At 35.1% G+C, this 27,847-nt stretch overlaps 1 protein-coding gene across 1 annotated transcript; it reads right to left on the bottom strand.

Moving 5' to 3' along the window:
- Positions 1–297: 297 nt before the first annotated feature.
- Positions 298–27,847, bottom strand: Coprox (oxygen-dependent coproporphyrinogen-III oxidase). Its single transcript, XM_067094900.1, has 9 exons — positions 27,533–27,847; positions 21,232–21,377; positions 20,856–21,054; positions 17,498–17,700; positions 15,085–15,232; positions 10,948–11,110; positions 9,355–9,474; positions 5,170–5,339; positions 298–3,316 (listed from the first exon to the last, which is right to left on the bottom strand). The coding sequence occupies exons 2-9, from the start codon at positions 21,324–21,326 to the stop codon at positions 3,230–3,232; spliced, it is 1,185 nt and encodes a 394-aa protein (XP_066951001.1). The 5' UTR covers positions 21,327–21,377; positions 27,533–27,847; the 3' UTR covers positions 298–3,229.

Genomic DNA, 27,847 nt, shown 5'->3' with positions numbered 1-27,847 from the left:
CAAATTCATAGATAATTTGATTTATAGATTCCAAAACCAACCCCCTTTCACAAGCAGCGCATCTTCCAGAAACACCCCCTTAGAGTAAATTTTAATATGAAATAATCTTCTAAGCAAGATGTACTAAATGATGCTGTATCTAATATAAGATCACTAAGTCTGGAGGGCAGATTTATTTCTGATACCCAAATCAACTGAGGGCAATCTGTCTCTTCTTTAGTGGAAAACAATAAATTTTCCGACAACAAAATTATGTAGTTGCCAGAAGTTTGTGAAGGTGTAAGACAAATACAAAAATAATGACAACAATTTATGTTATAAAATTACAAATATTTAAATACAGATTTACCAAACCACTAAAATATATTGCAACCTGTCATGGCTACTTGTTACAAATGCTACATTAAGTACTATATAAATGACTACTACAGTAAATTTTTCACTTTAATTACAATTTCAATACTTAGCACCAATGGAAAATGAGCAAGTGCATACCACTTTCCACAACTAGAGTACTAATATACTGACAACTACCTTACAATAAAAGAGGATTTCAACATTACCATGTATATTGTGCAACAGTCTAATATGATACACTACTGAGTAGCAAATGGAGGCACTACTTTTTTTCTATCCAACTAGGCAACCAAGATATGGTTGATTCTAAAAAGACTTCTAAGCTACCTTGGCCAAATTTCAGAAGTCAACACAATTAATTTTCTAGGCTTCATGACAAAAAATGTTATGGACAAGTTTTTCTTCAATAAATTCTAAGATTTTGTCAACTAGTTACTGTGTAATCAAGAAAAATTTAAAACTTCATTGCTTTACCAAGCTCTAACACAGCCTAGACAAGGTCTACAATACAGCTATTTTGGTTAATGTACTAATGTGTCATGAAAATTACTAGGTTACCATTTTGCCCAACTCCAATTTGTGCTGGACACAAATGCACTCAATTTCCATAAATTTTTAGCCAACGCTCTCCTATTTAAAATATTTTTGTTATAGCTACAAGAAATTCCTTTGCTAGGATTGTGCTATTGAAAATTTATTAAATCTTAGAGCTAAATACAGTACTATTAATAAAATATGATTTTAACATGATAACAGCCATGAGCTTATATTTTAAGAGTTAAAAAAAATTCCATTTTATTCCTAGAGAGCTGAAGGGTTAGGGCAAGTATATATAGCAGTATAAAGTATCACAATAGATAGCATATTGGCTTTTATTAAGTTTTTAAAGTTCAAATACAAACTATGTTGTATAAAGGTCCCCAACAACACAATGCCTTGCAGAAATAAAAATCATGCCTATGTATTACATAATCTCTCTGCCAATTTATGGGATTCCTCATTACTGTAAACTAACTCTAGAAAAATGGTAAAATACCATTTTATGCACCATCCCATTAAATTTGTTACTTTCCAAGGAAACGAGTAATCACTGAATTTCATTAACACTAGCAGATGGTAGTTTGTTTGTGCAGCACTATATGTACTTTTTTCTTAATGTCAGCCTTCATTTGGTTTTATAATCATCACTTATGTAAATACTGTAATTTGGTTTACAACAGATTTCATACGATGACTGACACTACCTTATCAATTAAGAGCAGTAAATGAAAAAGTAAAAAGATATTTTGGGCTAAAAGTATGGTTATGCCCAACATATATATATAAACAGTAGTCATTAATCAACAATGGTGTGAGTTTATCATTGTTGCTACCAATACCTATTGTTATCAATACCTCAAGTGCAGCGCTTTTAATCGTATTTAGATCCAATTATTCTGAGGATAGGCTTCATCAGCTTTCTATTTCTTTAAATAAAACAAAGCCATCAGAAAATAAGGCTATGCTCCATTTGTGTTTTAGATACTTGCAAACCGTAGCTATGGCGTCTCCATTAATTATATTTTGTGAACTAACCTATTAGTTACACTGAATTACACACTAAATTTTACAAATAATATAATTTAAAGATTTTTTAAAATAAAATTTTGTTCTATTATGAAATTATCATTTAAGGTTGAAATGTACTGCATCATTATGAGAAACTATACCATCAAATATTACAAATATATCTTGGCTGTATTGTAAAACCCATATCCTTCATACTAAATATCATCTTTCACTTGATTCTGATAGATAGGGTAAGGAAAATGTCAACCATTTTATCCCAGAATAGCTAATCATACCATATCTATAATTCAAAATGTATTTACACATCTCATTTTTAAAGCTAATTAACAAAAATAAAGCATGAAGTAAGGAATTTTCTGCTGAGTTAACTACTATCTATCAGAATGAGCAGCAGTTTGTTCATAAACTTGTCAATTAGAAATCAATGATCAATATATAAAAAAAGCTTTAGAATTCTTCCATTCCTATTCACTTTCCTATATTGGAATTATAAGATCCTTTGCACATAAATTTTGTAAGTTCACAATTCACAATACGTAGTATACAGTGATTCATGAACTGGTCTGAAGTTGGCTAACAGGAACATACTTCAAGTAGATATTTAAGCAAAATGAAAACTTGCAGTGATAGTTACTTATGAGACCACTGCTAAAACAATCTGAGTTCCTATACAACAAATCTGACAAGTAAGTAAGGGTCATTACAGTAAGATGTTTTGTATTTTTGATGCAAAGGAATTAATTTTAAAATTATGTATTTTGCTTCCTTGGAATTTCATCTTTATCAAGTTTTATACGCTTATTGTATTAAATGTGTACCTGACAAAAAAATCCTATAAATTAAATAAATAACACTTAACTTAAAAAATCATATCAATTATTGCAAAAAGAAAGTTTGTTTTATCCCTGCCCACATTTCCTTGTTAGTGTTCCTTAAATTAATTGTAAATTGCCATGAGTTAACAATACAATAGCATAATATCAGTTCTTTGATATGCATAGAAGATAGCATTTTGTAAGTACATTACTAAAAACAATGACAAAATACCATGTAAAAATAAAAAAAATACAAAAATGCTTAACTCTACCTACTCCACAACTTTGCTCCCTTCAAACTTAACGTAACATCTATCCAAATAGATACAGTATTTATATTTTTTCTACAGTTGCAGGTGGATATCACTTCAAATGTATAAATAGCACTCTATAAAAATAAACTGCACAAAATAGTGTTGATCACTTACCTACAGTATTTTTTTACATCTTAAGCACTTACATTTCACAAATCATTCAATTTTTTTTTTTCAAAGCCAGTCTTTGGGATTTTTTAACACCTCAGTCAGTTTGTATTCTGGGCTGCCTGGTTCTGGTTTGTGCATGTACTCCCACCTCTGGAAAAATTATATTGTTGTTAGGATACCTTAACTAAACAAGCTACATGCAGCGTCACATCAGCTGCAGCTCCATTACATTCTTCCTTTTAGTCCTCATTGTCATCATTGGTCTTCTCCTATTTATCTGTCTGACTCATTTACCTACTTTGCTCCATTTTTCACCTCTCACTTAAGAACATATCCTCTGGATGAGCCTTACACGAGAGTTGGTGGTCTAACTTAATTTATATCATTAGCGACAGTAATTGCGAAACATTTCAACATGAGTATGCAGCACAGTATTACATTTCATTTTCATTTTTACCTAAGAATGTGCAAGTTCATCTACAAAACACCTCTGGTTTGTCAAAGTCTAGGAACCCTAAGTACCTTATTCACCTGCCTTTTATAAAAGCTATAATCACCATCATAACCCTTTTTTGTATGTCATATTTTCACCTCTACTGGGTTAGATTTAAAATAATGCTTCTGTCTTGAGCACTTTCTAAGTGAATTTCCATCTGGTCTGGGGCTCTAGGTCCTCAGGTAGACCCTTTTCCATGATTTTCTGGGCCTCCCTAGAAGACTTTACCATGTTAATTCCTCATCTACTATTCTAAATACCTGCTCCTCTTCTATCCTCTTCATATAACCAAACCATGTCAAACTCCAAGATTCCTACCTATATTTCAGCATTTGAACATCTTCCTTGGCAATAGTCTTTCAATGCACCTGACCCTGATTATTAACAATTTCTGATTGCACATCTGCAAAATTATCATAATTTTGTGGCTAAAATACATCTCAGGCAAAATTTGTGTTCAGTTTGCCATCAGCATAATGTCCTAATTTTCTGATTGCATGTATACCATTTATATGGTACTGACAGGTACCGAACATATACTGTACTGAATATGAATATAGTCTTTACGACAAAGGCCGAGTGCTGGGGCTTTTAGAACATTCAGCGCTGACACAGAAACTGACAGTAAGAAGGTTTGAAAGGTGTAACAGGAGGAAAACCTCGCAGTTGCACTATGAATCAACTGTTAGGAGAGGGTGGAAAGTAAGATGGAAGAAAGAGAATATGAACAGAGGTACAGTAAAAGGAGTAACAGGGTTGCAGTTAGGGGCCGAAAGGATGCTGCAAAGAACCTTAAGTAATGTCTACAGTACACCACATGAGGTGCACTGATGGCACTAACCCGCTACCGGAGACAGGTATGTCTCTAATTATTATAATTATATTAAAAATCTTTACCAGACCACTGACTTAACATTCTCAACTGTACCAGGTCTGGTCCAAAGTTTTGTTCTTGAGTATATCATATCTTTTCAATAAAGCATTACTGTTCATCAATGATGAATATACAAAATAACACTTATTTTTTCACACAAATCCATTTCTTATAATTAAACCATCTGGTAGTCGAAATCCCAGACAATTCAGTTTCTGTCCAAAAGAAAGACAGAAGAAAACAGACATTGGCCAGTAACCCTGAGCATGTGTATATGGATCCCCAAGTCTCCAGCAAAAAACCTACTCACTTTTTGTTTTGGGCGATTAGCTGAGATGAAACAGCAAGGAACTGTATTACTGTATATGTAAACCCTAAAGAATCCAGGCTATTGGGAGGCAGGTGCTGCAGGGATCTTTATTATGCTCTAATCTATGAAGCCCCAGAAGAAAAACCACTATTTTTTTCTGATTTCTTTAAAAAGTTAATAATTATATAAATATAAAAGTAATACAGTAAATATTTGCTTCAAAATAATCAATTATAATTTCTGATTAAAATCTCATTAAATGTGATACCGGTAAGTCTTTTCCTGGTACTCCATAAGTTATACACTTAATGCTGATTACTTACAGCATGTAGAGGAAGAGACATGAGTATACTCTCTATACGAGCATTAGGCGTTGCAAAACCAAACTTGGTCCCTCGATCATACACCAAATTAAATTCCACATAACGACCACGTCTTAAGAGCTGCCAACGTCTTTCTGCCTCAGTCACAGCATCATTCTTATGCTTTTTTACTGTAAAAAAAAAAGAAAAAACACTTTAAAATTTGACGTAAATATGTACATAAATACATAACTATAAAAACACTCAGCATACCAACAATGATATCTGTACAGTTATTGTATGGAACGTACGAAATTTGTGCTGTATGGCCCAGTGGTGTTAATGCAAGGTCTTTGCTCCATAGTAAAGAAGAACAATATTGTACTAACAATGAAGAATAGTTCTGATTTTAATATTGTAATTCATATACTTTAATAAGACATTACTGTATTCAAAATATTTTAATTGAAATAAGAGATAATAAGTTACAAAACCTAAAAAAAAAAAATACTTAAAGGACCTTCCTATATCAAATGATCTATAGCATCCTCTAGGTGAAAATAGAACTGATTATTTGGTTTTACAAAAAAACTGAATATTTACACAAAACGTAGACATACATTCTCACTACAAATGAACATTGTATGCTCAATGGCAGCACTGCACCTGAACCTCCTGGTTCCTAGGATTCCAGGTAGCCAAGGGGCTTAATTTTGTTTTCTTATACTTTTTGGCTGATTATTTTGCCAGAATTAATTACTGTAATTCTCTTCTCAAGTAAAAATTTTTCCCCTCTTAACTAAAAACTTTCATTTCACTACAGCATGAAAAATTTTTTTTGTGATATTCCACATGGAACTTTTTTCATTGCCAGCTGAGTGGGGCTTCACCATCATACTGGATGGTGCTAAGCAAAATACTAGTAATGAAAGTATTCTTCCTGGTTGTTCTGTTGTTTTAAGATGAAAACACACCCCTTCCATAGAGCTAATGTAATGTTTTCCTGTTCTCCAGTGTTTTGGTATCAAATTCACGCCAGTAAATGTCAATGAATAACAAGTGAAATGAATACGATATACAGCATCTAAAGAGTTAGTTTTGTATATTTCTATGCTCATATTACATTATAAAAAATCACTATATGACTAACAATAAAACATTCCATATTTTGCCTGATCTTTACCCGAGTTCATAGACAGCCAAGAAATTTCCCTTGTGTATTTGTATTGTGTATTCTGTTCTTTCATTTTCTGATTCTCCAAAATTCTCGAAATGGTTGCGTTTGCACATCTATACTGAAATTAATGTAGTCAAAATTTTCACCAAATAACTTTCTTTACATGCAGTACCAAGTTCTGGTAGGTTCTGCCGTATTCTTAACTAATAATTGCAGAGCTTTTGCAGAATTATAGGTTTCTTTTTTAACGTCTCAATCTTTTGTGTTGAAAAATTATGTTGTATTTTTTATGTTTTACTTCATCTGTTTTATTCTTTACAGGGATGCCACAATGAAGTTGTGCTGTGCGTTATGGTGTCCCATTAAATTTATATTTTGTTCAGTTTAAAATATGTTATATTTTAAGCAGTAATTTTAGAATTACCTTCTGATGTACAGAATTCTTCTTTAACACCAATTGGTTGGTAAGCCTGTAGCATTGTTGACCACCAGTTCTTTTTATTTTAATTGCTACGGAAAACATACAAATATTGTACTGTACTATATACTGTACTTACAATTTTGGCTTTCTCACTTTTAGCTATGTTCAGCTTATGAAGTGCAAAGCAAAGTTGTGATGGGGCTTAAGAGGTCATGTAGAATACAGGACTCCTTTATTATCATCAGATAGTTGAACTTAGTGGTCTGGGTAACTTCATAATAACAATACTTGTGTGGTAGTCATCAAGCATTTTTTATTTTTCCTTTGTCTGTCTTTCCTGTTGAGTTGGTCAACTTCCCACTGGATCTGTTTCCTTTGTTCTAGGCACCTCCATGGCACAGTGTTCACCATCAACAGATTTAAACAGGTTTAAGCTTTGGTTATGATGCACCTGTGTCTTATATAGGACAGCATTAGCAGCTATATTTGTATTCAATGCCTTGGCAAACTTTGCTGCATAGTGCCCTTGTGAGCAATATAACTTCACACTCTTCCTTCTGCTACATTCTAAAAGTTTTACATGCTACCAAGCTCCACAGTTTCTTTCCAGCCTCCCTTACAGTGGAAAGGTTCCTCTTCAGACAGATTAATACCTAGTCCAGAGTTGCCTTGATGTCAGAGCCAAGGGAGTAACAGGGGGCAGAAGTGACCTACATGATCCCATGCTAGCCAGGAAAAAAGCTAACAGGCTCCAGGAACTCAAAAGCAGCAGTAGACTTGACTATGACTAAACCACAAACTCAAATCCAAAGCTTGATGGACTCTTCTGCCTTTGATCAACACCAGTTCATAAATAATTTGGTCTTAAGGAATTCATGCCAGCAGCTTCTCAGATTTCCTCTGCCAACTGGGAACTCTCCTATAGTCTTTTATCAAAGGAAACTAACGTTTTCTCATTCATTTCTAAACCAAATTTATGCAACACAGCTGAAGATAGAAGTTGTCATCAGACATAAGCTGTGTGTGTTTTATGACAACTGACCTCTCAACTGTTGCTAGTAAAGTATGTTACAGGTGGGTTTTTGTATCTTGAAGTTTATCAGAGAAGTGTTGAAAGTAGTCCACTCATCTGCATCAGCAGAAGGCAAGCAATTTTTACTTCATCTGTATTCTTGGGTAAAGTATCCTGATTCTGTTATATATGTTTCTTATATTTGATGGGTAAATTAACTCTATCACTGAAGATGTCAAATATTAATGTAAGTTAACACAATTGAATGTTATAGAATGAGATGGCAAAGTTTATAAGTTTCCCTGAGAAAACCTTTCCAGGAATATCTTTTTGACCATTCAAGACATCATGAAAACAAATCTACAAGCCTCCTCTTATCACCATCTGCCCATCAAAAATGGCCTGAGTATGGACCAGATCCCCAGGAAAGACGTGGTTTACAACAAAACATTCCATTCAGAGAGTGGCCTCCTGATGTAAAATATCTTAGTAACATGGTAAAACAACTAAAAACTTAGGATGCAACGTAACTTCAATGAGAAACAAGATATAGAATGGGTAATCTTTTGCACAGACCTTAATAATTATGCACAAAACTAAATACTTTACTGCAAAAACAAAGAGTGGCAATTCATCAGAATAACAAATTGACATTACTATAACAATGAAAAAATCAATATTCAGAGCAACAAAATACACAATAAAAGAAAAATGAGAGAACCAACAACTCTTTTTAACTATCTATTAGACACGCAAACACGCACCAAGTATACTTTGTAGCATACTGCTGATCTGTAATCCTTCATAATCTACAAGTGTCTTGAACAGCCAATAAGCATTATTATTGATTTGGATGATATGTAAGAAATTTAGGCTGTGAAGCCAAGCACTAGGGCACTTTTGACCATTCAGCACTAACGACAGACAAAAGGGATTGCAGTGATTGAACACAAGACAGGAGATCCAGAAAATCCAAGATATGAAGTACAAGGATGAAGTACAAGGATCTAAAGGTGACTCCACAGTTGCACTAAGAGGTAACAGTTATAGGTGTTTTACAGCAAGACTGAAGAAAGGAAGCAGGAATGGAAGTAAATAAAAGGCTAAAAAGTGGATGCGCCTTGTTCCAAAACGAAACAGCAAACACCCTTTAGACAATGCCTGCAGTGTATCAAATGAGGTTACTGATGGCGCTACTTCCCATGGGGAAAATTGATTCAAGATATTTATTATGCCAAGCCAAGCACTGGGACACTTTTGACCATTCAGCACTTAAGGCAGTGAAAAAAGGGAGTTGGAGTGGTTTGATATCCAGAAAATAAAGAATGTGAAGTACAAGGATCTCAAGATGGAACAGGGAGAAAACTCCAGATCTGCACTATGAAGTAACAAAGATGTTAGACAGCAAGAATGAAGAAAGGAAGCAGGAACAGAGCAAAAAAGTGGACGCAGCTAGGGGCCGAAGGGATGCTGCAAGCATCCTGCCTCATCCTGTGAGGTGTACTGCCAGCTTTAGTATACTGAATATTTATATCAAAACAATTTCAACAGTTCTATCTACCAAATAATTCTAGCACTTTTCTAATGAATACTCACCAATTGGAATGTAAGATGGTATAACTGAATCTGCACAGTCTTTCACAAAAGCAAACACATCATTTGCATTGTCACCTTCTAAATCATCAAAGAATATGCCTCCAACTCCACGTCTCTCCCCTGGCAAGTATTAAAACAGCAAAATTATGACATGGGAAATAAATAAAAAATGATATTTTAATGATAAAATAAAGTTTGTTCATACTTACCTGGCAGATATATATATCTGGCAGGTAAGTCTCATGAACAAAATATAGTTGTACAATTTAATATGCCCCACAAGTCAAACTGTGATGTAAATAATGATAATTTACATTTACTGAGATTCCAATGAGAAAATCAAGCACAAATATTCTGACCTATGTAATCATCAAGATGACATCAAAAGAGATTTGGAGATGGTTTAACTCTATTCCCCTGTAAACAGGATCTGGTAAAGAGAGTTATCAATGAACCGTTCAAAATCAATTATCATAAAACTTTTGGCTTATTTTTCCTTAAAAATTTTTGTATGCAATAACAGCCATACCTAGCACTAATAAACATATCAACGAAAATGAAATTTACCATATTCTCCTGGTGAAAAAAGAATGTTTAAATTTCTATAACTTTTTTTAAATTTTAAGAAAAGTAATCACTATTCTCAGGTTATTGAAAGATGTTACAATAATGTATAATTACAGACTACTGTATTAAAAATAACCTCCAAACCAGTATTATATGAAAAATAAATTTACAGTGAGTGATAGAAGATGATAAAAGAAAACAATCTTTGAATCCATAAATGTAGACAAAATTGGGTTATGGCCCCATCTCCAAGTCCAGCACCTTAAATGGTTAAAAGGTGCATAAAAAGCAAAGGAGTAGTACTATTGTATGAGCAAATTATGTTTAATTTAGTCCACTAAGAACAAAGACTTGATGATATATACCTGTCTTATACCCATACCACCTACCATTAATTTTTTATAGCATTAAGTATACCCTCTCACTTCTCTAATATATACTACTGTACTTATTAGTAGACACTTATCATCATCATTAACATTTTATATCATATTTTCCTTTTACATAGTTAGATGTGAAATGAGTTTCTACTCTCTCCTGTCATGTGCACTTTCTGCCTGAATACTTTGCATGAATTCTCATCTGGTTGAAGCCTTTATTTACACCCTTTCTCCCTGATATTCTGGGCCTCTTGACCTTCTACCACATTTATTTCTGATCACAGGCTATCTTCCCTTCTCTTCATATTCACACCTCAATCTCTGAGATCTGAACTGGTGGGCCAATTCATGCATAACTAAAATGCATAAATTCTAATGCATTCCGACTATGCTTAAGGAAGTTTCTTTCAGAACCATGTTTTTCTAAGTAATGGGGGGAGCTGCTACTGTGAAATCTTCTTGCTCCTTGCAATTTGAAATGCCATGAAAGTTGACATGACTGAATAAACATGACACCAAACTAAACTTATTCTTGTATCCCAAAACCATTATGCAAATGATGGCAAACCCCTCTACACAGTTTATCTATATAAAATGATATAAAAAGAATTAAAGAATGTGAGATAAACATTACAGTACTACTGACCTCGAAATGTAACAAAAAAGTAGTCATCACACCACTTCTTGTACTTTGGATAATACTGACGATCATGAGTATCACAAGCAGCTTTCAACACTGAATGAAAGTGTTTTACATCATCTTCGACCAAGTAGTATGGTGTGAGATCTGTGCCGCCACCAAACCACCACTGTTGAAAAGGAGTAAATGTAAAATACTAAAAAAAAATTACTCACTGTCTTTTTAAAATGACCTGCCTTAAAACTAGTTTAACACCATTCAAACTAAATTTAGTTTAGCAACATCAAAGCATTTCATTTTTAGACCCTCAAGGGCCTTTTCTGGAGTATTTGTTCTTAATGAGAGATGAAAACTTCAGCATGGTAGAGCTAATGAAGCTGGACAGCTAGAGGGGAAGAGATCATGAAGAATGGACAGAGTGCAAGGCAGAATGGATCTTTGCACCATTCTTCAATACTTTCTTTGAAAAAAAAAAATATAAGTGGTATTTTCTACCATGTGACTTTTGAACAGTATCCTTTACAAGAAATACACACGTAACTATTATGTGCAGTCCTTCCATGGATATTCATTTCTCCATAATGAGTAACTTGCAAAACTTAGAAAAATCTTTAGAACAATAGTAGAGCTAAACCTTTCAAGTGTGACATTTGTCAGTTAACCCTTAAACGCCTAATGGACGTACCATACGTCGACGAAAATTGTCTGTTGGATGTCAAGTGGACGTACCATACGTTGACTAAAAATGCTTTTTTTTAAATATTCGCGGAAAAATAATTATAGGCCTAGTTTGCGGAAGGTTTCAAATCACGCCTTGAGGGATGCTGGGAGTTCATGGATCAAGCTGTTGTTTTGTTTATAAGCGTCCACCCAGACGCCGCATGCGCGAATTCCTCCTTCTCATACCAGACAGCATCAGCGCCAGACCGCGTGGCGAGCAGCCGTATTTTTGACGCATCCGTGTTTTGCAGAACTTTGGCGAGTGTTTGCGTATTTGTGCTGCAACAGGATGTTTGCAGAGATGTCTCAAAGCCGTCAGGACCGTGAAAGGCGCATACTGCCTGTCGGCAGTGAGCGTGTGAGACGAGTTTTAGACTGGGATGCTGGAGAAGGACCCAGCAGCCAAAGTGACCCAGCTTCTCAGCGCGCGTTGTTAAGCCCACGTGTGACCAAAGGCGACCAAGGACCACATCCCGTGCCTTTTACGACCCTAGGAAGCATCGGGTGTCCTGAGGGGCATCCATAAATTTTTGAAAAAACTTTTTTCCTTCGCTGAAAATCCTGGCATTTCTTGAGTCACCTTAGTCGAATTTTTTTCGCTTTAATATTATTTGTTACATAAAGTGTTATACATCAAAATGTGTGCAATTTCATGTAGAATACAACAAAAAAATAAATCATTCTTTTTAGCTTTTAACAGTTTTGAAATATTTTCATTTAAATCACGATAACTGACAAAATTTTAACATTCGGTCAATTTTGACTCGACGAAATGCTCGAAAAACGCAATCGTAAGCCAAAATTCTTACATTTTAGTAACAATCAATCATTTACCTTTATTCTGCAACAAACGGAAAGTCTCCAGCACAATATTTCGATTTATGGTGAATTTTTGAAAAAAACTTTTTCCTTCGCTCCACAAAAAATCCTAGCATTTCTTGAGTCACCTTGTCGTAATTTTTTCGCCATTTTATATTATTCGTTACATAAAGTGTTATACATAAAAATGTGCGCAATTTCATTTAGAATACAACAAAAATAAATCATGCTTTAGCTTTACCATTTTTGAAATATTTTCATATAAATAACAATAAATAGAAAAAATCAACCTTGGTCAACTTTAACTCGATCAAATGCTCGAAAAACGCAATTGTAAGCCAAAATTTTACATTCTAGTAACAATCAATCCTTTACCTTCATTTTGCAACAAACGGAAAGTCTCTGGCACAATATTTCGATTTATGGTGAATTTTTGAAAAACTTTTTCCTTCCATCATGACGCGAACTCCGCTAAAAATCCTAGCATTTCTTGAGTCACCTTGTCGTCATTTTTTCGACGTTTTATATTATTCGTTACATAAAGTGTTATACATCAAAATGTGCGCAATTTCATGTAGAATACAACAAAAATAAATCATGCTTTTAGCTTTTACTATTTTTGAAATATTTTCATATAAATAACGATAAATGGAAAAAAATCAACCTTTACCGTCAACTCTAACTTGATCGAAATGGTAAAAAAATGCAATTGTAAGCTAAAAAACTTACAGTCTAGTAATATTCAATCAATTTCCTTCATTTTGAAACAATTGGAAAGTCTCTAGCACAATATTTCGATTTATGGTGAATTTTTTAAAAACTTTTTTTTACGTCCATGCGATTACTTAATTCATGCATCATTTTGTGATAATATTTTCTCTGTGTTGCTTTAATCGTTTTACAATCTGTTATATACCAAAATCATTGCAATTTAGTGTACAATACAACTAAAAAAAATTAACTCATTAGCTTTAATCGTTTTGCTTACAGCACGATTTGTATACAATTATATACAAGTTTTTTTTTTTCGTTGTCATATATTCCAATATTTATATATGATAATGATATTTTTTTTCATTTCTGATGGTTGCATACTAAACTTCAGGCAATGAGAAAAAAGGAGCCAAAAATGAACTCTTAATCTTAAAAACTAAGCGTGCTGTGATTTTTTGAAAAAAAATTTTTTTCCGCTTTGGCGCTAGCTCCCGAACGCCGCCAGCGTTTAAGGGTTAACCATGAAAAAGACTTGTTAAAGGTTTGCCAGATCATGCACCAAATACATAAGTTTTTATTTCTTCTGTAATTTCCCAAACCTTATTCACACTTACTGTACTGTCACAAGACTGGCCAGAAGGGGTTATTCTTAAGTGAAGGGAAACAAATATATAAAAAATGGGCACATTAAGACTACAGTAAATGCACTGTAAGCAGATAATCTCACCTGGAAATAGATAAAAAAGACAAACCTCCTCTTTGGGGAGGTGAACTGCTGACCTGTGATGTGCCAAGCCAACGCTATAGACACTTGACTGGCAAATTACAGGTCACTGTTCAAATCCCCAAAGAGGTGGTTTATCATTATCTTAGAATTAAATGCCATCTAAAATCTAAATAAGAAAATGTAATGAAAGGTGGTTTGTCATTACCTTAGAATTAAATACCATCTAAAATCTAAATAAGAAAATGTAATGAAAGGTGGTTTTTCGTTATCTTAGAATTAAATGCCATCTCTAAATAAGAAAATGTAATGAAAAGTGGTCTGCCATTATCTTAGAATTAAAATGCCATCTAAAATCTAAATAAGAAAATTTCATGAAGGCAAGCACAAGATTAAAGCATGGTAAATCTAAACTTGGTAACAATTCAACTTCACGTCATTAGAGAAGTCGGACAGCTAGGTGGAAAGAACTATATAGCAGATGAAGGATCTGTGGCAGAAATCCATTTCTGGAGTCTAACAGAATACTGCAAAGAACCTGAGGTACAGCACACGGTACATTGTGGGTAGTAAACTTCCTTATATGTCTGCACAGGGTACTGTTTCAGTGAAACTGAAGTATAAAATTTAGGCCAAAGGCTAAGCTCTAGGACCTATGAAGTCATTTATTACTGAAAATAATGTTGAAACAATCATTAGGAGAGGGTGGAAAGTAAGATGGAAGAAAGAGAAAAAAAGGGAGGTATAATATAATAAAGGAATAAAAGACATTGCAGCTAGGGACAGAAGGGATACTGCAAAGAACCTCAAGTAACCTATCTGAAAAACGATGACTGGCACTAATAATATTTTCAGTACTTTAGGTTGCATTTAGTCAATATCACCATTACTGGATTTAAAATTTGTTAAAATGATAGATACTATAATATACAAGGGGAATCATTAATACCATAATCAAATGAACCGACTCTCCATTCTCATACAGTATAACAACACTAAGTAAATATGATAGAACACCAAACATATTGTACAAAATTAAACTAAAAGAAGACCTCCATAAAAGAAAAGCAGCATTAAAAAATTATAAAAATTTGTCCAGATATATACAACTACAGCACTGTATATGGAAATAATTCTTGTAGAGAGCAAAGTTTTTCAAAACATACATGTTTGTTGTTACCATCTTCATCTTGCATCTCAAAATATCTATAGTTGAAGTGGATAGTTGGAACATGAGGATTACGAGGATGAATAACTGAACTAATGCCGGCAGCAAAGAATTTAAACTTTTTATCCTCTGGTAACTCTTTTCCCCTGCAAAGAAAAAAGAATAATTCCAAAATAACACAACCACTTAAAACAATACAATAAAATTAAACATGGCAACTACTGTAATTCATTTAAAATGTAAATAAAACTTGCAAATGAGTAAACTTATTTGCATGATGTTTCCCCCCATCCTCTAATGTAAATTCTTTGAAAAAGTAATTACAACCACAAAATCTGTTTACAAAGCTGAAAAAACCTATAAACCCATTCTAAACAGTGTACAAGACTAGGATGATTTGTAAATGGTTTCCTGTGTTCATAAAGCTTCACACCTAACAGTCAGTGATTATTAAAGTACCATAGTCTAAACAGAGGACAGTCAAAATATCTAACGTGCATAAGGCTGGTTAGTAGGTTTCTTCTTACAATTTACATCTTAATTACCTAAACTCAAAATTATCAGATTCTGAATAAATTGATTTAATTTTTATGCCAAAGACTTTTCACTTGCTATTAATTTGAGTAACTGCAGCCTCATAAATCATGTTTTACAATTAATGTCTAACTGAATTCCTACAAAACTGGGAATGCTTCATGTGGGTGGCCATTTGGTAACCATGAGTTAAATGGATGACCTTAAATCTCAGAAAGATAACACAATTACTTACTGTGTAGGTTATTTTAAGTGATTAGCGCCGTAACCTGGGTTTAATCTACTTCACTTTGTTAGAGCAGCTTCATTATTTCATAAAGTCTGCTATTTATTAACTGCACAGGACTTTCAAATGTCACATTATCCTTATGAGATTCTTTATCTCTGATCTAATCAATATTTGCAGATTTGGCTTTTTTCACTACATTTTTCATTACCTTTAAAGTCCAAAAGAAAAACAACCCAGCCCAGTTCAGCATTTATATCTACTTCATTTCTTTGGAAAACATTAAATTTCTCAGAGTATTTGATCTGACGAAGAAGAAAATTTTTAACCATTTTTGAATGGTATCATGGTACTTTTAAAATCACTGAATATCACAAACCTTTGTGAAGGTGACTTTTTAATAAACTTCATACCAGAGACAACTGCAAAAAAATATATTTTTTTTAAACAGAGGCAATAACAGGTAAGCTGAACTGAGTTTTCCTATCAGTAGATACTGCAGAAAATCCCACAACATTGCAAAATTTGGAAACATCAAGATACACTGCATAGTGTTGACTTTTGTGCCATTGTGCGTTCAGCCGTAAGTTCAAGTTAGTATTTTTTATAAGCTGTCAAAAATTTCTTATAAAAAAATGCCAGCCATATGAGAGTTCAGGTATTTCAAGTCAACAGTCTGGCTAAACTAGCAATTAATAATGACAAAGAACATGCTGTATATTTCATTAAGATATCCAGAACAACTGCTATGAACTTAAAGTATCATTAAATACTCAAATGTAATGAGTAGAAGACAAAAAACCCAATACAAATGTAAAAATTAAAAACACAGACATTAACATCAAGAAATAATACAATATTGTCTGTCAGTCATAAATATACTGCCCACTAAAGATTACCCTAAATACAGTCGACCCCCAGTATTTGTGGGGATGAGTACCACAACACCCCCGCGAATAGCTAAAATCCATGAATACTTGACATCCCTCTAAAAACACTTATAACTGCCTATCTTGATAGTTCAAACACCAAAAAACCCTTCTATAAATACTTATAGCCAAGTACTTTAATATTTTTATCACAAAAAGTGCATTTTGTCACAAAAATTATATGAAAATACAGTAATTAGTGAATATTTCTCTATGAAAAATACTGCGAACAGGCAAATTTTCTGTGAATAATGTGTATATACATTCCACAGAAAATTTCCTGAATAGGTGAAGCCACGAATCCCAAACCACGAATAGGCAGGGGTCCACCACACAATTTCAAACCTAAGAATTACTATAAGCTATGATTAAAATTTCACAAAGTGAATAAAGATATTACAAAAGCAAATCTGAATAAAACTTAAATATAAAAGTAGGCAAATATGGATAAAGTATTTGAGGCAAATTAACACTGGAGTAGTAAGGTCACATTGACAGCTCTGCAGGTCTTCTAGCTACTCTTAACTAAATATACCGTAGTCAAAGGCCTTGCCATATAAATGACAAAAGTACAAAATAATAACAGTTCAAACAAGAAGACCAATAAAACTGTCGGTTGCACCTTTAATTATTGTAGGTATGTACAAGTCAGGGGAACATATTAGAAAACATAATCTGGAAATCATTTAACTAGCAATTCCAAAAAATAAATTAATTCTTACCTGGCTCTCATGCTAGCCTGCAGCTGTTTGGAAAGAGGTGCTGTCATGACTGTGATATTGACCCCAGCCTTTTCAAAAGTCTTGGAATCCTGAAGAACACACGTGATCCCTCCACCTTCCTTGGGATCATGCCGACTCCACCGATCAACAATAAATTTGGAATTATCTTCGTCTTCATTTTCTAGAGCTTGGCAGAACTCTTTCTGTATTAGGAACATATACTCATGAAAAACTACAATGTCTACAGAAAAAAAGGAAAACGGTGTCATTCAAAATTTCTTAATGATAATCTGAGAGTATTATAATTAAAAAAATTGATATTTCATTTATCACCCCTCTAGAACAAATTCATCTTAATAAACATACATAAAATCAAATTAATGAAACAGAACCATTCTAATATTTTCCAACATCTCTCATTGGTCTAAAATTTATTTATAATACTGTAAAACATGGGGGAGTCTACAATAAATTAAGAAAAACAAAGGGCTGTATTCATAAAGCATACAAAAGTTCTTAAAAAGTGTTGTGTTCATACACAAGACAATCTGTTGTTTACAAATGACTAACTTCCAATAATACTACAATTCATTACCTCTTAATTCATTAAGGATCACATGGTTGGCATCAAGCTGAAGTTACAGTAGATTAAACAATAAAAAATCAGATTTGTGGATCCTACATTGACGTCAGTATAAAGCACCACTGCAGTGTTCACTTGAAAATGTCTACATAGGCACTGCCATCTCAAGATAGGAATTATGATCTAACCCATGCGAGATCTTTAAAGAGATGCTTATTCCAGGATACTGTACTGACACGGTCAGGTATGTTCTTCAAAGCCTAATTCATAAACTGAAACTGTAAAAGAATCAGTTAATCCCATAAGATCCCTGTGAAGAGAAGAATTAAGTGAACACAGAGAAGTCAATTGATCTGTTATTCCAGGAACTTTAGAGAAAGATTTTAGTCCTCAAAGGGAGATATCTCTGGAAACAAGAAAACTTGACTGCTGGAAAATTACATGAATCATCTGCTCAACATCCACAACTTAACTAACTGGGATATTAAAACTAATTCAAGAACAATGACCTTGATAACACTGACATCCTCTGTAATCTGAATATCCCACAAAGCAAAATCAATCCTCAGAACGAAACTACTGTATAGTGGAACTGTGACATACAAATGTTACAGAAGATGAGGTGTATTAAGCAGGCAAAATGAAGATCATTAAATAAGAATAAGCTTTTTATTACAATTTTAGCTTTTTTTTTTTTTTATAAAAGACAAATGGATATCTGGAATTAAACATCCTTAAAGTAAATGGATGCCATGATACCTCTGTCTCTGTCTTCCAGAATGTCTTGGAGATAAAACAGTGGCAAGCTCTGGTTGATGACTGTCTTCCATCCTCCAGTCAAATTCTTGACCATCTGCAAAACACTAGAGAACTTCCACTGCCAAACAAATTGCTTACCCAGCATGCAAATGCCCTTTGGTGAGTGAGTAATACTGTACTTCTCTGAGCCAAGGCAGTATGGCAAAGAAATGGATCTCATACCCTTACTTCATGAATTGCTTCAGCCAAAGGTTTGCTCTCTCTTTCTATGAAAATTTTCATGTAATGTGGAGACATCACCAAACCAAAGGCTGGGGCAAGGAAAAGTACTCCACTCACTTTCTACCCTACCACCTATGAGACTTCACAGATTGTCCCCTTCCCCTGAGTGGATGACTGTTTCAGCATCTAGACACCTTTTATATCTTGTAAATTTCTTTGGAATGCATGACTGCCCAATGTAGACTGGTACCTTTTAAAAGTGGAATACCACAAACTTGATAGCACAGTGTAGCATTGTAAAACATAACTAGCACCTGCCAAATCAGCCCAACAATAATTATCATCATAAGGAAGATTATACAAGTCAATTAATCAAATTTCTAAACTCTCAGGGGGCTGACCTATAGAATTAAATCTTCAACAAGGGAAAATTTTAAAGTACAGTAGATAAAATCTTAAGAAACCAAATATCCACAAAAGCAAAAGCAAAAAACAAAGGGAACAAATGAAAATTGAAAGATGTGAAATGCACGTTGTGGTGAAAACAAAACAGAAAAGAACTTCAATGTTGCTTTTCCTGCAACACACATGGCACACTGTATTACCTCTATAAAGGGACAAGCACATCAATCACCTTTGAAGCTGAATTCACAGGACATATGTCCACAGAACTACTTGGGCTGCGATCTGGTTGAAGACTTGAGGGACTGTGGAGCAAGAGATTAAGACTGGAAGACAATTCCCAAGTTGAAAGAATTTTCCAAAGGACACATCACCACTGTGGTACGCACCATGTACATTGACCGAGGACTAAAAGTTTCACTTCTTAATGGATTGAAGAGTTGTGAATACTGTATCATTCCTGAAGAGGGTCTTACATAAGGAAGAGTGAGTTCTTAAGTCTGTTGACTGGCCTTGAAGTCTTCTTGACCAAAAAAATTTGATGCTACAAACACAGAGAGGCAGGCTGTCAACAACAGTTACATACTTGTTTCTTGAATGTAACAACTTTATAGTACAGAGAGTAACAATTGTCTAAGCCTTTAACATATGTGGGAAGTTTGATTTCATTCCATAAAATCAGTATTTTCTTTTGACCTATGGACTAATTACTATGAAAATATGAGAAGTTACCCCTTCTCCCACTTGACACTATAGTGCCTTTGCTTCAAAAACTAGTGTATGTTGCTCACTTTACATAGCATGGCATACCCGCTCTCTTGCAGTGACATGTTGCCATGCTATCAGAACCATGTCTTCATTCATTTATCAGAAAACTCTGGAATGGTCTTCCCTACAGTATTATTCATGCCAATATTCATAAATTCAAGAGAAGCAATAACATTTCTTTTGAAAGCCAAGCAGCATTGGTTTCTGACTTTAATTGCTATTTCTGAAAGTAATTTTTATTTGTCTGTTGATAAGTTTATTTAAAGCTATTTCCTTTCCTGTTACTTTTTTTTTAATAATCCCTCTCCCTGTGGAAACTTGCTCTGAAAGTCAGTGGCCTTTCATGCTTGCTCCTTATTAATGTTTTATTTCATTTTGAAAAATAATAACAATACCAAGTACAGAAATACACAATTCTTAGGTAGTCTTCATGGTGTTAAATACCAAGAAGTGTGGGAAGATAACTGTAGACCACTAACAAACAACACTACATCCTTTGGTGATCTGTTCAGTCCAAGTTCTGGCACAAATTTCTCCAGGACATCATAAACATTTGACAAATTTTAAGTGTCAGCTTTTTCCTAAATGACATTCAAAGAACTGGGGGCACTTAGTTAACAATACCTGTATCCTCATGATGAGCAATTCCATTTTTGTCTTCATGTCATCAGGGGTAGCCTCCAGAGCCTCCAAATTTGTAATAGGCTGAGCCATAAATTTTGTGACATCCATGTTTCCAGCTTTCTGTGCTGCAGAAACACATCCTGAGTATGAGGTGTACAGTAATACTCCTCCAGAAGCTATGAGAGTTGCTCCTAGAAATCTGCAACAAAATTACTACATGGATTTAAAATATCAAAATAACCACAAACATCCTAAACAATCTATATGAAGTTATGAATACTGCTAAGAAAAATCTTGTGAATATAAAATCTGCAATAATATACAATATAAAAAGTATGCTTTTATATCAGTTATATAGTAAAACAACATACAATACCTATGAGATCTTGACACTCTGGGTGCTTCAACAGCACTTACTGATGTAAATGTTCGAAAAGCAGTTCTCAGAGCTTTGCTTGCTACTCTTCGCATTGTAGAAGGAAGTACTTGTAAAATTTTGATATTCAAAAACTTTAAACACACCTGAAAATTGAAGAAAAAATATTAAAACATATATACAGTGTTACCAAACACTAAGTTTCCATCACTTAATCTGTCAAAGTCTACAGGTAAGTGACTGTTTCAAGATTCTCATCTGAAGATCAATAACTTTGACAAACAATTAAAAATGTAAGCAACAAGAAGAAAACCCATACTCCTCCATACAGCCCTGATTGTGAGTGTGAAAGGTGCTCCACTTGTGAGAAGTTATAAGAAGTAAATCATCTTCAAAAATTAAAAAGTCATCATCATCATCATATCTTATTGTGCCAACATTGTATCCACTGCATAGTGGCCTCATTACATTCGTAGAGGTCCAAATGTGTACAGATTGGCCCATGTTCACACCCACTAAGTATGTAATCCATGTGGTCGGGCACTCAGCAGAGGGGGCGAGACCCCACTTCTGAAGATTGTCTCCAGTCCTTCCAATTCTAGCTCTTGCTCGATTAAGAGTGAGGTTTGTACCATGGGGAAGAGACTTACATGGGCTCTGGATGGCCTCACCCTGTGGGCAGTGGTCAGTTTCTCTCCAGCGTTCTAGGCGGTAAGTTGCTGACTCCCTGGGGTCAAGGTTGGTGGTGGTTATGAAGCTCTTGCGGGATTTCAACCTTTGTCTAACCACCTGGTGATCATAGAGAAGGTGCCTTTTATCATTCTCATTTATATTTTTGGGTCTTTGAATGGGCTCTTTGACGGATGTTCGGTGGTGCAATGCCTGCCAATCTATAGAGTACCGGAAGGGGTGTTGGTCTTAAGGCACCAGTAATTATGTGACATGCTTGATTGAGTTCGGCGTCAACTTTATGGGAATGACATAATCTTTCCCAGACTGGTGAGCAGTATTCGGCAATGGTGTACTGTAGTTGAGTGCCAGAGCTGTTTGTCTTAGGGTTTGAGAATTTGTTCCCCAATTTGAACTGGCAACTTTGCTAAGGAGGTTATTCCTGGTAGCTACCTTCTCCTTTACTTTCCTTACATGCTCCCAAAAAAGATAGTGTTCGGTCTAATGTAACGCCTAAATAGACGGGGAAGCTATCATTCTTCAGTTTCTTATCATTCCATGAGATGTTCAACTCCCTTCTTGACTGGTAGTTTTTAAGATGGAAAGCACATACCTGTGTTTTGTCTGGGTTGGCATTTAGAAAGTTTTGCTTGTAGTATTCATTGAGATCTTTCAAAGCATCTGATAACTTGCTTTCAATGATAGTAAATGAATCTGACTGGATGGCTAAGCACAGATCATCTGCATATATAAATCTATGGATATCTCTAAACTGTGGCTGATCATTGGTATAGATGTTGAAAAGCATGGGAGCCAACACAGACCCTTGTGGGAGGCCATTTTTCAGTTTTTGCCATCTGCTTCTCTTGCCGTCCATTTCGACAAAGAAAAGTCTGTTACTCAGCAGTGACTGGATGATATGCACAATGCATGAGTTGCAAATAACTTTGGCAAGTTTCAAAAGAAGCACCCTGTAGTTCACGGTGTCATAGGCTGCTGTTAGGTCAACAAATACTGCCCCTGTGATTTTCCCAAGCCCAAAGCCATCCTCACTATACTGAGTGAGGCTAAGTACCTGAGAGCAGCAAGATCTTCCTGCCTTGAAGCCTGCCTGGTCTGGTGTCAGTTGTTCTTCGACTGTGGGAGATATGCGGGCCATTATCATTTGTTCATACAGTTTGTATAAGATGCAGAGAAGAGATATTGGCCGATAGCTCTTAGGGATCTTTGGGTCTCTGCCAGGTTGTAGTAAGGCCACAACTTTAGCTCTTCTCCATAGTTTTGGGATCTGGAATGTTTTTGCACAGTTGTTAAGAAGTGCCACTACCCATGATTTAGTCCTGCTACCAAAGTGCAGTATTATCTCAGATCTTCAGATCTAATGTCATCCAGCCCAGCAGCTTTTCTTGGAGTTCTTCAACAGTGAATGGTTCAAAATCCTCATTATTTTCTTGCACGACACGTTTCATTTCGTCCTTCATTCTTTTGAGATATCCTAGTTCTTTGTCATGTGGCTTTCCATTAAGTAAGAGTTGTTTTGCTACTGCGTTAGGTGTTACTGCAGCTATTCTTGTTTGGGTGTTCTTATCCGAGTTCAGTTTACTAATTGTTTTCCATGCTTTCTTACTGTTCCAAGTCACATCTGTGCTGGTTATCAGTTCTTGCCATCTCTCCTTTTTCTCATTGGCTACAGAGGCCAACAACAGCTCTCCTAGTTCAATGGTGTCTTGGGCAAATGGGTCTAAATTGTATGCTTGTGTGTAATCCTTATAAATCTCTTTACCTTGGTCTGTGATACACGGGATATAATTATTTCTGCTTCCTCTTGGAATATGCTTCCTTGACACCTGTCCATAAAAGTTTCTTGAAAAGTTCATAGGTGTCTGGTTCTGGTTTTATTATAGGCTATACATCTTTACTCAGAGTAAAATCAATAAACAATTGTTATGACATTTACAGTAAATTTCTTCTGTACAAAGTAACACCTTCCTTCATGGTCAGTTCTACATTTTAACCTTCATATTTCCTTTTAAATGAAGTCAGCTCATGTTTAAATTTTTATTTATATTTCTTCATATATTTATATTTTTGAATTGTGTTCTGCATTTTCTTAAAAAACTGGTAGCAAACACCTGTACCCAAGCTTCTGTTCTAGAATTAGTATAAAGAATTTTTAATTACCATACATACAGTGTGAAGAAAAACACTATAAGACATGGAACAAAATATTTTCTAAAATGGCATTTTTCAAATAATTCCAGAAAGCATCTTAATCTCTCAATTCTGTGGTTGAGCATATTTCCCTACACTGAATTTTACCCCAAATCTTCAACATGTAAGGCTAAAGGTTTGAAGTCAAGTTGGTAACTACAATCATTAGCTAATCACAATTTTAAAATCAGTTAACTACCTATTATAATTTTAGTAATTCCTTAATAAACACAATGCATGAGAAAAATTTACTTCTTTCTCAACTCAACTCTAGGGCAAAGAAAACCTTCTTTTTACCAAGACTTCTTGTAAAACTCAACTCAGCCAATGCTATTTGCACATTCACAAAGGAAAGTACTTTCAAAATCAGGTTTAAAACAGTAATACAATGCTGTAGCACTATACTCAGTAGCTTGTCCACTCTTTTGTACATTTAATCAAAACTCCTTAGTTTATCATCCTTGTGAGTCTGCAGATTTGCCTACATAGTCTGATTAAACTATTTACACACATATGAAGTAATAATAAATGAGATGACTCTTGCATAGCTGACTCTTACCATGAAAAATGAAAAAATTTGCGATAAAAAATGGAATGCATGCAATGCTCTGCAAAATCTATTAGTACACTATGTGCAACTGTGTTCATTCTCTTTATGTTCAACCATCAGTTAGATGTGTACTGGTGTATGGCAACACTGGGGCTGGTTGGGTCAATACTCAAAATCTCTTCGACTGGCCATATAAAAAATAATGCGTCCAATGTACAAGGAGACACTCGTTTCATTCTGTCCAGTGTACAAGGAGACTCTCATATCTGAACATGAGCTGAATGCAAGTTAATTAGCATGACTATGCTTTAAATTTGGATAGCACAAGCCTACTTGTTTGTCTACTGCAGAGTGAGAGGATCCAACAATTTTAAAATCAACACGCTCTATAATCAGGCTATTGTGATGAGTATAGGTTAATGCAAGTACAATAGCATTTTAACACTACCTTAGGCTATAAGAGACAGCACCTGAAAATGCTTAGTTTGCCCTTAAATGGAAATGATGTGCATCTTAGATTCACTCCACTTTAGACTGTCTTTCAAAATCTAACAGGTCTGGCTAGACTAAAGTCTGAAAAACACTTCAAATCATCGGTTCTAAGGTTACACCTCAGACTTGAGTGGGAAACCAAGCAGGGCAGGTAGGCCTATTTTACATGTAGCCTAATGAAAATCTCCAACTGCCAAGACAAGTAATTAGATAGCACTGTAATTACAAAAACCGAGGATACTAGAAAGACTCATTGAGCTAGTGATGTTAATGTACCATACCACAAAATCTAAAGTGAAGATAGGCCTATACACCAGGAAAGAATGACGCAGTCTAGCACCAATGGTCAGATAACGATAACTGCAGTTTTTTTTTTTTGTTACGAAAAGTGAAGCACAACTTACATACAAGTGAGCCATTCACAAATTAATGTAAGAGGACTTCATATATTTTCTAAATTTTCATTCAATCTTTCCAACATCTTGAGGTAGGCTACAACTCCAAGATTTTGATGTCCTTGACAACTTATGTGAATAAAGGGTATGCGCAGTCTGTTGTTCCTAATGTTTGCTCCTCATACACAATGACCTCATTTGTCACTAAGTTTTATCAACTTTCTAGCCAATAGAAGAAAGTTAAGTATATCTTAGTTTAACCAGACCACTGAGCTGGTTAACAGCTCTCCTGGGGCTGGCCTGAAGGATTAGATTTATTTTACGTGGCTAAGAACCAACTGGTTACCTAGCAATGGGACCCACAGCTTATTATGGAATCCGAACCACATTATGATGAGAAATGAATTTCTATCACCGGAAATAAATTCCTCTAATTCTTCATTGGCCACTCGGAGAGTCAAAAGCTGGGCCAACTGCATGCTAGCCGAAAGCTCTACCCATTATCATTTCCAAGTTTGCTCATTAGACTCCTTGCTTTGGCTGATCTTGGTTCCTTTTACTTTTCCTAATACTGTACACAAATTACTCCTTAAATCAATCTATGCTAACCTAACCTAAGGTGTTAGGTTAATTCTTATCTAGCCTGGGTGACCCAACAAGCAGGCTTGAAACAGGCTACAGCCTATGCTCAATGGTCTATTACAGGTCCCAGTAGGTCTTGTGGACCTTTTCTTGACAAGGTGTCTGATGAAAATCCTGGCTTACCTAATCAATATTCCACCTGTGATTTACCTGTACCTAAGCTGGGCCTTGTGTGTACTGAAGGATAATTCATTTTTGTAAAACTCTGCTCGAAACATTGATTGCATTTTGGGCTTGAAAATACAATTTTCCTAAATTTTCATGTGTGCTCTGAACATTTCTGATGTTCTTTTCATTACCGTAATACCCCACCCAACCACACCTACTGTAACTTAGGATACCAGGTCCTTACCCTGGTACATAGCCTAGGACTATTAGCCTATTTGGTAATTCTAAGCCGAAGTCCATGGTGAGCTAGACTGTGGCAATTAGGCGTTTTTCTATGTTATTTTACTTGCTTTACAAGAATTTAAAGTAATATTTTGTCGGCTGGCTGTAAATATACTGTAATTGACCTTTGAAGACTTCTTAAGTACCCAACACGGGTAGGTCTAAGCCGGCATTCCGCAAGCCCCCACCTCCCTCCATAGCTAATACGTTGTAACCAGTAAAAACACCTCTAGGTACGTTAGGTTGGTATATTTAGGAGCGTTTACTGGTTACAATTTTGCCGATTAGCTATGGAGGGGGCCTGGAATGCCGGCTTAGACCCACCCCATAGGTAATACAAGTCGTGTAGTCTTCAAAGGTCAGTTACAGTTTATTACAGCCGGCCGACAAAATATTACTTTAAATTTTTGTAAAGCAAGTAAAATAACATAAGAAAACGTCAATTGCCATAGTCTAGCTCACCGCGGACAGCCGGCTTAGAATTACCGCCTATTTTCAACACATACCTTAAACCTACCATAATGGGACTAACAACATCAATGGGATTAAGGTCCTCGTATTTCACTTGCTTTGAATTTACCCAACCCAAAAACCCGGCTTTCACCCTGTGGTCTCCTAAATTGTAGGATGTAAGGGTGAGGTTTACTATTACTCACTAGCCTACCCGCTAACAGAATGAATGTCAGAAATGTTTTGAAGCACACAATAAAAAATGGCAAAACTATTTTATTATTTAAGTCCAAAATGTAATAATGGTACGCCCTACACAACAGAAAAACCCAAAAAGTATTTTCCCAAAATGCGACGGAGAACCCACAAACACCACAATATCCTAGGTCGAACTGTCGGAAAATACAAGTCGTAATTCTATCCTATTCGTTTCAACCTTTTATCGAAAAAACAACTTTTCGTCCTAGCCTAATAATATAAGGTGAACTCAAAATTAACTTACGTGGTATAAATATGTTCTATGTTACCGGCACCGTATGAGTTATGACGAGGTACGTCAAGTCACGTAAACTTCCGAAAGATAAGAAGCAAAGATTCACTTTGTTATGTAGCACAGTCTTGCAACCAAATGTTAAAGTGTGCATGGAGAAGACGACGTAGTATGTAGTCCAGCTTCCCGTCTCAATTCTCAGAGAAAAAGAGAGTTAGCTTTCAATTGCAAAATTGGTGGTGGTATACGTGAGACGCTCAACGTCGACCATCGTCCACGACGTAACGTAACCCGGTTTTACAATCGTGAACCACTGACGTGAAGTCA

Source organism: Macrobrachium rosenbergii, chromosome 51 (assembly GCF_040412425.1).
Source record: "Macrobrachium rosenbergii isolate ZJJX-2024 chromosome 51, ASM4041242v1, whole genome shotgun sequence".
Taxonomy (NCBI): Eukaryota; Metazoa; Arthropoda; class Malacostraca; order Decapoda; family Palaemonidae; genus Macrobrachium; species Macrobrachium rosenbergii.
This window is presented reverse-complemented; position numbering and strand designations above follow the sequence as displayed.

Excerpts from the sequence above, each read along its gene's own strand:
- Coprox (XM_067094900.1), bottom strand. The coding sequence starts at position 21,326 with ATGCGAAGAGTAGCAAGCAAAGCTCTGAGAACTGCTTTTCGAACATTT. Across the intron at positions 17,701-20,855 it reads TGCTCATCATGAGGATACAG|AAAGAGTTCTGCCAAGCTCT; the intron begins GTATTGTTAACT and ends TTCCTAATACAG. Across the intron at positions 15,233-17,497 it reads CAGGCTAGCATGAGAGCCAG|GGGAAAAGAGTTACCAGAGG; the intron begins GTAAGAATTAAT and ends TTTTCTTTGCAG.